Source organism: Protopterus annectens, chromosome 1.part2 (genome assembly GCF_019279795.1).
Source record: "Protopterus annectens isolate FY-2018-M chromosome 1.part2, PAN1.0, whole genome shotgun sequence".
In the NCBI taxonomy this organism is placed as follows: Eukaryota; Metazoa; Chordata; order Ceratodontiformes; family Protopteridae; genus Protopterus; species Protopterus annectens.
This window is the reverse complement of record NC_056727.1, coordinates 1,138,204,000-1,138,216,824: the sequence shown is the minus strand read 5'-3', so window position 1 is coordinate 1,138,216,824 and position 12,825 is coordinate 1,138,204,000. Positions and strand designations below refer to the sequence as shown.

The 12,825-nt window shown below is 38.1% G+C and overlaps 1 protein-coding gene across 1 annotated transcript in view; it reads left to right on the top strand.

The window, feature by feature from the left end:
- The window catches only part of LOC122792263 (thyroid hormone receptor-associated protein 3-like), a 1,630,997-nt gene that overhangs the window by 1,126,304 nt on the left and 491,868 nt on the right, over positions 1-12,825 (top strand). Inside the window, exon 9 of the mRNA XM_044060013.1 lies at positions 8,620-8,704. Coding sequence (XP_043915948.1) covers positions 8,620-8,704 — 85 coding nt within the window. The remainder of the gene's footprint in view (positions 1-8,619; positions 8,705-12,825) is intronic.

Here is a 12,825-nt window from a genome sequence, read left to right as displayed (position 1 = left end):
AACAAAATGCATGAACACGTAATGACAAAACTGCCCAATTCCGAACATTTCCATCATAAAAGTCTACTTACACACACACACACACACACATATATATATATATATATATATATATATATATATATATATATATGGGTCTACTTTGAAACATCTAAAACCCATAACATCTAATTTCATAGCTTTGAGACCAGAACATCTAAAACCCATAACATCGAATTTCGTAACCTCTAACACTACAAATCACAAGAAAATAACATCCCGTCCACGTATAATGACATCAAACTACCAAACATACTTTTTACTACGTTTCTGCAGGGGGGCAAGCCCCCGTGCACCCCCCATAAATTAAATATAACAACTCCAATATCGCACTACAGTGGAAAAAAAGTTAATTTCCTAACCCCACTGTATCAAGCTCCCCTGCAGAAACCTAGTAAAAAGTGTGTTTGGTAGTTTGATGTCATATGTCGTTATATATGTGGAGGGGATGTTATTTTCATGTGATTTGTACTGTTAGATGTTATGAAATTCAATGTTATGGGTTTTAGATGTTCTGGTCTCAATGTTATGGGTTTTAGATGTTTTGAAGGGGACATATATATATATGTGTGTGTGTATATATATATATATATATATATATATATATATATATATATATAATATGTGTGTGTGTGTGTATACATAAATAAAAAGCCATGGGCATCCTGCTTAGCTTCTCGACCTTATTTTCAATTTCAGTTTTTTGCTGGACTTACTCTGATTTGTGTTATCAGACCAACTCAATAGCTGTAAATGCATAACAGAATAAATTAACCAAACTGCATGTTTTAAGACTTCCAGTTTTGAGTCCAAGTACTGGCAGACTCTCTCCTACATTCATTCTGAAGCAAAAACTATCATTGTAATCCAGGTGCTAACTGGCCACTCTTGCTTCTCTACTGTCTGCAGTGGGAAAATGTGTTTTATCTTGAATGCTGGGAAATGTATTGTACTTGTTTAAAAATATTTTCTTATAATGCAGCACAGAACATAATAATTCTGATTTTCTGTTCCTGAATTTGGGTTATTGATATTTGTTGCTCTTTCCACTGAGGCACAAATGCCCTTGTGCATGACATTTTCTCACTTCTGTTGTATCTGTAGCTACACCTTTGACTTGTTACACTCACCCCCTTTAAAAGTGCAACAACAAAGTACAGCATCAGCAATGCATTTGCATACTGTGGGAGTAGAGCCCACAGCCTTCTGCATCAAAAGCAAGTATTTAACCTGTTATGCTATTAACAATGCAAGCAGACTCCGCGTAAGCGACACTAAACTCCTCTTCTGCTGAAGCTCTGAGCCCCTTGTAAAATCCACTCGACCTCAACTGTATCTCTCAACTTTGCAGCACAAGAAATCTAAAAAAAGCCAAAATTTATTGGGGGGGTGGGGGGCAAAAGTCCAAAAATCAGGGACACATTTTAAACATTGCTTGTGTAATTTTGGAAAGTTGCTAGAATAAAATGTGTTACCACCATGTGTTTCACTGCCAAGTCTTGAACCCAGGACCGTGTGCACTACAGTCAGGGCAACATACCACTTTGCCAAATCAGCAGTTTCCTGAACGATAGGAAGACTGAAATTTAAATGGCTATCATTTAGTGAATTCAGTTCTCACTTCTCACCATAGCTCTCAACCTCTCAGCACAAAAAACCTGGACAAAGCCAATAATGGGGGAATAGAGACCCAAAAATAGGGGCAAATTTAAAATACTGATCTTATAAACTTAGAAAATTGCTAGAATAAATGGTTTGTGTTACCATTTATTTTCTGAAGAATATGAAGTCTGAAATTCAAATGCCTGTCATTATTTAGTGAATTTAGTCCTTCACTGATTTGCCACAAAAATCCAGAAAACCACAGATTTTATGAGGAATGGAACAAAACTATGAGGCATAAATCTGGAATATTTTCACAAGTGGTGGTGGGTAGGGACTTAAGGCTTTTGTTAGCTGTACCCATGGTACAGGATTCACCTGGGGCATTTTACACACACACACACACACACACACACACACACACACACACACACACACACACACACACACACACACACACACTACCTCTGCCGTCCTACCAGCATAATAAATACCTCTGCAGTCCTTGTTTCCATTCGTGGAACCACCATTCCTGCTTGCAGCAACTAGTCAGAACGTCACTGCAGTCTGTTAATGCTTGTTTCTATTCAAAATGCAGGCAAGTGAGCCTTTGAGCTCAATTCCGACAGGCCGTTTCATGGAGCAGACGTCATTACGCACATGATGATGTCAGCTCAAAAAGCCAAAAAAAAAAAATTAATATAAAAAAGCTGGGAAAATTCAGAAAATAAGGGGTGCCACTCAGGAATCATGGCACCCCATTATTTGGACCCCAAAACACATTAAAAAAATGAGTAATTCGGTACGGTTGGGAGGTATGCTCCCAACCCAGCTGAGTGATCATTCTGTTTCCTCGCTCTTGCTAAAATCTCTTAATAGATGCCTCAGACCTGGCATGGGGGAGCCTGTTCCATAAGTATAGAAGTTCAGGATGTATGGTCCAGAAAGATAAGAAGGACCACATAAATATCAGGGAAATTAACGTGGCAATTTTAGGTTTACAGTCGCTGTATTACCTCTGGTCTCTGGGTAATTGTGTGCGGTAAGAGCGAATCTTCAGACAACACCATGGTTTTGTAGTGCATAAGCGAGCAAGTGTGTGAGGAGGGACAGTATCATACCCTCTCTCCAGGTTGGCAATGACTGCTTTGTCCATAGAAAAGCAACACTGTATGTTTCTTCAGATGGTTTACATTCCCTTGGGGATCACTTCATTGACAAATTACTTCAGCAGGTACCAGACAGACCCTCAACAAATGGATATTGAACAGAGAGGTCTCCCTACAGATTGTCCTTCAGTAATATACTCCTCCGATAGATCCTTTTGCCTGCAGTCCAAACAGGCAGCTCAGGATATTTTGTTCAAGGATTCTGTGCCAAAAGCTTGGGGAGTGAGTGTCATGCCTTTTTCCTTGAAGGGGATATTCCTTTTTAGTCAGTCAAGCCAATAATCTTGCTGGTGACTCCCTACCAGTCCAGATAACATTGCCCCCCCCCCACTTCTCTTTCATCTGACCAAAGGCAGTCTCCGCAATTTGCTTCTCAAGATGGACTTGCTGATGCATTAAAAGGGCACTCTAATTATTCCAAATCTCCAGACTTTGCATTTAACCCTCTGGATGGTCTGATTTTTATACCTTTTAGGCACCAGTTTTCAGGGAATGTGGTACAAGTTTTACAGGAGACCAGGAAATCTGTTTCATGAAAATCTTATGTTTCTATATTGACGAAATTATCTGTATGGTGCTGCGAGAAGAATCAAGATCCTTAACAACTGACGTATGTAAACTACTCAATTCAGAGTGGGCAAATTTTTCTATAAAAGCACATATGTCAGACGTTTCTACCTGCCTTCTTTTTGATCCATCTGTGTCTTCACATTTTGAGTTCAGACAATTTTTAAAAGGCATCCTTCATTTCATGCCCAGAAAAATCTGTTCCTCCTCCTTGGGACCTGAATTATGGTTTGGAAAATTAACCCCCTATCCTCCATCCATTGCTTATGTAATTTTTTCTACTTGGAAGGCTGTCACAGCTAGGGGTCCTTAACATTTTCCAAAAGGGTTTTTAAACTGCAAGCTCTCGTGGCATCTCCTCATTTTTTGGTATTCCATAAAGATAGAGGATTATGCTTAGGACTAACCCTTCTTTTATGCCTAAGGTAGTCACCGAGTTGTCTTTGAACTAGAGTATTAATCTCCCTACATTTTCCCTCCCCTGTAAATAAGGAGGAGAGAATTCTGCACTCCTTGGATATTCATAAACAATCCTGAAAAAAACAAGTCCGTCAAAGTCAGACTGACTTTTCATTTCCTTTAATAATAAGACGTAATGGATCATTGTTTGTAAGCAAACTATTTCTAAACAGATTTTGTCAGTCAATTGCTTTTTTTCCTTTTTCATGTTAAGGAGTTTGCAGATTTAGTTAAAGCACATCCTGCCAGAGCTGTAACTTTCTCTGGTGCTTTTTTTCAAGGGTCTAGATTCCACATTTATTTTGGAAGCTGTTACTTTGTCCTCTGAACTTACTTTTACCAGGCATTTCAAGATTGATGTAATTTCTAGGGCTGGAGCTGGATTTGCCAGTTTCATCTTGCAAAGAATCTTAGATTCCAGCTCTATTCCTCATTCCTTCTCCCTGAACACTTTAAAAGCTTTGGGACCTTTCCAATGGTTAGCAATACTGCAGCAGTAATATTTGGAAGGATGTAGTACAATTGCTTGCATCATTTATGTAAGAAATTACAGTAGCACTAAATATGACTGATCACTTTTGCAGGATTTCATCCTTCCCTCCTTCCCCTGTTTTGTTCTGTTTTTCCTGAGGTGGTATCTTGTTCTTCTCAAATTTTTGATAGACTTTTTTACGATCTCTTGTCTTCATTGTCTTCCAAGCTTCTGCATCTGAGGCAAGAAAATCTCAAGGTACATTGTGCCAATACATCCCTTATGTACCACAAGTCTTGGCATGCTTTGGTCATATGTACGGCAAAAGGAAGATGCCTAGGCTTTGGTATCCTTGCAGGACATATAGCTATCCCTGGCAGGATATCCCAGTGGTTAGGTCCTTGTATCAGCACCAGGTCCAGTGTAGGCCCCTCTTGTCCCCAACCAGTAGTAGTTTAACTCCCAGGCACCTGATGCCAGTCACTTGATCTCCAGTATGCACCCATCATGTACTCACTCCCATGCTTTAACTTGCTCATTTATCTCATTGATGGCAGAGGAATCTCTCGTATTCAGAGTCTTACAGAGTCTGAGGATCTGGAAGCCAGTGTCTCTGAGACTAATAAAGACCTCTACACCTTCCAAACCTACAGTTTCTCTTTTCACTCGACCCCTTTCTTTGGGAAAACTTAAAGGCTGATGAAATCCTCCATAGTCTGGCATACAACCTGTACTCCTTCCCTGCAAGAATGACTTAATGCTTGTCTAAGGAAGGAAGTGAAACCTTGTGTTCCCATTCCTGATGGAACTGGTCATTAAGGGTGCTATTTATGCAAACTGGAGGCGTCTAGACAAGTGGCTCCTGTGGTGCCCAGGAAGATGATCAAGTAAGAAAGCTTATTACTTTGTTGCACCAAGACTTAAAGCCCACCTCTCCAAACTCTATCCCACCCAGTTGACAAGCCACTGGAGAAGCTTTCCTTTCAATGTCTGGGCTGTAGGAGGAAGTTAGTCTCACGAAACTTTGTGGCTTTGAAAGTGAACTTTATGTAGCTGCAGTTTTGACTCTGGTGATGCAGTAACTGCGGACTGAGGCATGTATTTACACGGGATAGCATTGACAATACCCTCTGTTAAGGAGAAGAGCAGAAAGTTCATCTTAGATGCTGCTGTGAGCAGAGGTCTTTTTTAAATTGCTTTCTTAAAGGTACGGTGGATGACCTGTTAAAGGAGAAACAGGCGGTCACCAAAGTATAGTCTTTAAAACCCCTTCTTCAGACCCTTCTGTCTGTTTTAGACCCATATAGTCCTAAAAGAGTAAAGAGCTGCCTTACAGACCAAGGAAGTTCTTGAATCGTTAAAAGATCTTCCTACCCTTCTCTGCCAGCTATGTTTCCAAAGGTGATGGCCCACTTTCTGTCATTTGTAAACGCCATACTACTAGTATTTTGATGACTACTTATTAAGAATGTTCTTTTTCATGTGGTTGCTGTTAAGGTGCCCCATTTAACATGTGGCATATCAAGTCCTTTGTCAACATTGCCTCTCTTTCTCTGTATCTGCGCCATCCCACAGATGGTATGCATCTTTTTCTTTTTATCGTCTCATAAGAAAGCAATCGGTGTACTGTCTTGCGCAGATGATCAGTGCTGAGCAATGAAAAGCATTGGTTCTGTTTTGACAGTGTAGAAGTAGTGTGTTTGTCGTCATGCAGGTGTTTTCAGGCTTAATCGTGACCTGAAAACTTGAGCTTATTGATTGTAATCAGGGTTAGCAGTGTTTGGAGCGTAGGAACTGTACTAGACAAGCAGTCATGAAGACAGTAAGATGCATAGCCATATTCGCCTTTAAGTATAATACTCACCTCTCAAATCGAACAGGATGGTACAAGATAGTGCTGGTGAAAAATCGTGTTTACCCATCAGGTTATCCAGACTAACTCTTAAAGTATTTAAAGTAGTACTTTGATGTGTACTGCTAACTTTTTCTATAAGCTAGGAATATGTTAACTTAAGAATCGCTTGAGAGAGAGGTTCCTGTTTATTTACTGGTCTCAATTTAATTCCCTTAAGTGGCTGTTTGCAAAGCTAGTGGTTTTGCAGAGAAGCAGGTAAGATAGGATTGAGTTTTTCATGACTCAAAAAGTAAGATACAGATCGCCTCGGATAATTCCTCAGGCTACTGAGTATAAGGAGAGTTGTGCTAATTTGTCAGGATAGTTGAAGGATTTAAGGCCTTTAATTTTCTTGGTAAGGTATTGTTGGGGTTTTCCTAGTTGAGTGGTTTGCTTCAATGTATGCATACCAAAGGGTGGATTATCTATTTCTGTAGTCAAAGGACTACATAGTGTAATACCACAAAGTCCTACTAACTGACAGCCACCTAAGTTGTGTTTTCCCCATCTCTTCTTAACATGAACCAAATTATTCATCTTTGTGTAGACATTTACAGGTTAGTAGTGTTGCTGGTTTTGAAAAAATGGTCATCATGATAAGAAAAAAATATTTTTTTCCAGATTGGTCTTCAGCCTGCATTTGGGTCCTCATGTGCATAATGCCCCTTGTGTTGTGTACATGCCCCTTGTGTTCAGGCTAACTTTTTTGTTGCATATTAGATGTGTGACATCTTATTTATATTTTTTCTGTACTTATTTCATTGCTTAGTTGCTGAAGTTGTAGCTTGTAAGAGTCCTTGCACCTGGCAACCCATCTTACTGACAAATTAATAAAGTTGGGGCTAGGTGTGAATTTGTTCATTTGCTGTCTTCAACTCAAACTGTGGACACATCAGAAGCTAATTCTATACTCATGTTGGGTGTGTGGCAACATTGTCATTGCTGTCATTTGTCTTATTAGTGTGTAAGCTGGATGGGAAAGGACTTGTCAAGGTTTTTCTTTCATTTGTACTTCATCCACATTAGATTCTGCCTGCCTTCAGTTTTGAGACATTATTAATTATAATATTAGTGCTGTGATCATATTTGTCCCTTATATTTTTATGATGCTGGTGATATGTTGTATGATTTTGTGATTTGAGCCAGGATGATGTGGGAACTTGGAATAGTGATGGTGGTTCTACATGCAGAGTAGAATGGGACAAAGGATGATAGTCTGTTTTATGTACCTGCTTGCAAATTTATGTAAGTTCAGAAGAAACTTCATCTTGCCATGTGGTTTAAGTGCTCTGTGGTTTTGAAAACTCTGCTTTCAGCAGACTAAAGTACCCTCCTTTATGATGAACTGCTGTAATGGTTTTGTGGATTTATGCGCATCTTTGTTGTCCGTGACCTTGGTTTTATAAGTTTAAAGTGCAGAAGTATCCAGTCAGAGGGATAAGGTTGAATAGCAGCTGTTCTGTTTCATGTCTGGACTGCAGTAATAGGAAACTAGAGTAACTAAAATGAACAACTTTCATTAGCCATGTTAGGCAGTCTTCCTCTACCTGTGTAAGCACAAGATGTCTGGAGTAAGCCAAAAAATAAAGGCAGGGACAGATTGTAAATATTGCTGTTATATACATCAGCAGTTATTAGGACAACAGGTGTTGCATTACCATACAGTTTCCAAAGGGTCAGAAGTCTGAAACTCAAATGTATGTCATTATTTAGTTGCATTAGTTGCCACTGATTTGCCATTAAACCACAAATTTTATGAGGAACAGGCAAAAATGTAAAGGAAAAAAATCTGGACATTCTGCAAAAATCTGGACACTTGAGAGGTATGAGTTGTCACTCCCCAGCACTACCAGGCTTGCATATATTTAGTTTCATATGAATGTTGCACTGTACCAGAAAGATTACTGCGGGTCTTTATTATATATTTATCTAGCTGAAAGTGGTTTTAATTCAGCACCCTTACATTTGAATGGTTTTAAGCCAACTAGTGAATCCAGTGCAGTGTATTAATTGTTGAGTTGATAATATAAGACAAAAGTAAACACAGAGAACGTGGGATAAGCAGTCCATAATTGTAAATGCTGTGGTGCCTCTCACTGTTTTTGAGCACCTTCTAGACAGTTTGCAAGATAACTTCTTTTGAATAGGGTAAGTCCTTAATGGTGTTTCTTGTAAGCTAATAGTACAATTTGGGAAATGAGGCTTATGAAGCATTAATATGTCCCTTTTTTGCACCTAAAAATATGTGCTATTCTCATACTCATAGCAGTGACACCGATCTTAAGTATTTATGCTGTAATCATAATTTTGTATGTTACTCATTAAGAATTTTTGTTTCATTCCGAATTTTTATATTTGCATTTCATTTTAAGATTGTGGGTCTTACAGAAGCTTTTTTTCCCCCCATAAAAATGCAGGAGGATAGATATTTCCCCAAGTGCCTTTCGTAAGCAACCGTTTCGTCTTGACGAGAAGAAAAAATCTAGAGAAAACAGCCATAAGGTGAATTCTGGTTAATTTGTATATTCCAATTTGTTGCCTGCTGTGAAATGAATGCTTTCCTTTTTTAGATGATCTTCCACTTAAGTTTGTGTTTTTCTTTCAAGGATGAGATATTTCTAAAAATGAAGTGAAAAGTATAAGTTTTATTTAAGTTTATCCGCACAACCTGTGTGAAGTGGGTATAAGTATGATAAATAACCACAAAGTCATTTGAGGTGAGATTGAAATATAAATGGGAGGAATTTTCGAACCCACCCCCAAGATGAGAAGAGAGACTCTTGTAAGTATTTTCTTCAGATACACACAGCAAAACCAGTGTTATATCTTGAAAAATAATTGCTCATCAAAAGCTTAAGAAATGAAATGTATTTTAAAATTAATTTTATTTATTGTCATGTTCCCCTTATCTTGGTAAATTTATTGCAATATCAATGTATTATTGGGATTGAAATGTTTTGCAGCAATTGAATTGGACCATTCATTTCTTTATTGCTGCATTATTCCATTTGAAAACTTTAAATGTTAGTATGCTTCTTGTCATTTAAAATTATGCTGCAGTTTTCCAGAATCTTCAACGCAGTTTGAACTAATAATGTGTTGCTTACTTCGATTTTTTTATCTCACTTATCCCTCATGCTTAAATAGGAAAAAGTGAGTATTGGAAGATGAGTGAATGATGGGTTATAGTGTTTGCCATTTTGCAGGGCTACACTTTTATGTCAGTTAAAGCAATACAATTCAGTTTCAAGACAAGGAAGTTATGGATGTACATGATTATTGTTGACTACTGATCCTATTCTGTCCAATCTGACTGATGGGTATTTTGGCTGCTGACACGAAGTCCTCTGTTATAAAAAAAAAAAAAAAAAAAAAAAAGTGTATATGTGTGTGTATATATATATATATATATATATATATATATATATATATATATATATATAAATGTGTGTGTGTATGTATGTGTGTATATATATATATATATATATATATATATATATATATATATATATATGTATATATATATATATATATATGTATATAGGGTTCCTATTAGATGACTGAAGACATAAGCAAATTTTTTCCCTGGGAACGAAATCGCTTCCTGCCTCCATTACTTTGCCATTTTCACAATGTAGTGCGATCTTGGAGTTGGAATATTTAAGTAGGGGAGTGTGCAGGGGCAAAGCCCCACACTTTATGTTATGGTTTAAGTTTTTTTGAAACAGCATTTTTCCCTTGGGGAAAAAAAATCGCTGTTCTAAGCATTGAGTTTGTAAGCTTTTGCTTACATGGGGTCCATAAATCTGTGTTCGCTTAAGCGTTCGATGATTTAATATAGACCCATATATATCAAGTAAGAAAGCTTATTACTTTGTTGCACCGAGACTTAAAGCCCACCTCTCCAAACTCTATCCCACCCAGTTGACAAGCCACTGGAGAAGCTTTCCTTTCAATGTCTGGGCTGTAGGAGGAAGTTAGTCTCACGAGACTTTGTGGCTTTGAAAGTGAACTTTATGTAGCTGCAGTTTTGACTCTGGTGATGCAGTAACTGCGGACTGAGGCATGTATTTACACGGGATAGCATTGACAATACCCTCTGTTAAGGAGAAGAGCAGAAAGTTCATCTTAGATGCTGCTGTGAGCAGAGGTCTTTTTTAAATTGCTTTCTTAAAGGTACGGTGGATGACCTGTTAAAGGAGAAACAGGCGGTCACCAAAGTATAGTCTTTAAAACCCCTTCTTCAGACCCTTCTGTCTGTTTTAGACCCATATAGTCCTAAAAGAGTAAAGAGCTGCCTTACAGACCAAGGAAGTTCTTGAATCGTTAAAAGATCTTCCTACCCTTCTCTGCCAGCTATGTTTCCAAAGGTGATGGCCCACTTTCTGTCATTTGTAAACACCATAGTACTAGTATTTTGATGACTACTTATTAAGAATGTTCTTTTTCATGTGGTTGCTGTTAAGGTGCCCCATTTAACATGTGGCATATCAAGTCCTTTGTCAACATTGCCTCTCTTTCTCTGTATCTGCGCCATCCCACAGATGGTATGCATCTTTTTCTTTTTATCGTCTCATAAGAAAGCAATCGGTGTACTGTCTTGCGCAGATGATCAGTGCTGAGCAATGAAAAGCATTGGTTCTGTTTTGACAGTGTAGAAGTAGTGTGTTTGTCGTCATGCAGGTGTTTTCAGGCTTAATCGTGACCTGAAAACTTGAGCTTATTGAATGTAATCAGGGTTAGCAGTGTTTGGAGCGTAGGAACAGTACTAGACGAGCAGTCATGAAGACAGTAAGATGCATAGCCATATTCGCCTTTAAGTATAATACTCACCTCTCAAATCGAACAGGATGGTACAAGATAGTGCTGGTGAAAAATTGTGTTTACCCATCAGGTTATCCAGACTAACTCTTAAAGTATTTAAAGTAGTACTTTGTTTGATGTGTACTGCTAACTTTTTCTATAAGCTAGGAATATGTTAACTTAAGAATCGCTTGAGAGAGAGGTTCCTGTTTATTTACTCGTCTCAATTTAGTTCCCTTAAGTGGCTGTTTGCAAAGCTAGTGGTTTTGCAGAGAAGCAGGTAAGATAGGATTGAGTTTTTCATGACTCAAAAAGTAAGATACAGATCGCCTCGGATAATTCCTCAGGCTACTGAGTATAAGGAGAGTTGTGCTAATTTGTCAGGATAGTTGAAGGATTTAAGGCCTTTAATTTTCTTGGTAAGGTATTGTTGGGGTTTTCCTAGTTGAGTGGTTTGCTTCAATGTATGCATACCAAAGGGTGGATTATCTATTTCTGTAGTCAAAGGACTACATAGTGTAATACCACAAAGTCCTACTAACTGACAGCCACCTAAGTTGTGTTTTCCCCATCTCTTCTTAACATGAACCAAATTATTCATCTTTGTGTAGACATTTACAGGTTAGTAGTGTTGCTGGTTTTGAAAAAAATGGTCATCATGATAAGAAAAAAATATTTTTTTCCAGATTGGTCTTCAGCCTGCATTTGGGTCCTCATGTGCATAATGCCCCTTGTGTTGTGTACATGCCCCTTGTGTTCAGGCTAACTTTTTTGTTGCATATTAGATGTGTGACATCTTATTTATATTTTTTCTGTACTTATTTCATTGCTTTATTTCATTGCTTAGTTGCTGAAGTTGTAGCTTGTAAGAGTCCTTGCACCTGGCAACCCATCTTACTGACAAATTAATAAAGTTGGGGCTAGGTGTGAATTTGTTCATTTGCTGTCTTCAACTCAAACTGTGGACACATCAGAAGCTAATTCTATACTCATGTTGGGTGTGTGGCAACATTGTCATTGCTGTCATTTGTCTTAGTGTGTAAGCTGGATGGGAAAGGACTTGTCAGGGTTTTTCTTTCATTTGTACTTCATCCACATTAGATTCTGCCTGCCTTCAGTTTTGAGACATTATTCATTATAATATTAGTGCTGTGGTCATATTTGTCCCTTATATTTTTATGATGCTGGTGATATGTTGTATGATTTTGTGATTTGAGCCAGGATGATGTGGGAACTTGGAATAGTGATGGTGGTTCTACATGCAGAGTAGAATGGGACAAAGGATGATAGTCTGTTTTATGTACCTGCTTGCAAATTTATGTAAGTTCAGAAGAAACTTCATCTTGCCATGTGGTTTAAGTGCTCTGTGGTTTTGAAAACTCTGCTTTCAGCAGACTAAAGTACCCTCCTTTATGCTGAACTGCTGTAATGGTTTTGTGGATTTATGCGCATCTTTGTTGTCCGTGACCTTGGTTTTATAAGTTTAAAGTGCAGAAGTATCCAGTCAGAGGGATAAGGTTGAATAGCAGCTGTTCTGTTTCATGTCTGGACTGCAGTAATAGGAAACTAGAGTAACTAAAATGAACAACTTTCATTAGCCATGTTAGGCAGTCTTCCTCTACCTGTGTAAGCACAAGATGTCTGGAGTAAGCCAAAAAATAAAGGCAGGGACAGATTGTAAATATTGCTGTTATATACATCAGCAGTTATTAGGACAACAGGTGTTGCATTACCATACAGTTTCCAAAGGGTCAGAAGTCTGAAACTCAAATGTATGTCATTATTTAGTTGCATTAGTTGCCACTGATTTGCCATTAAAC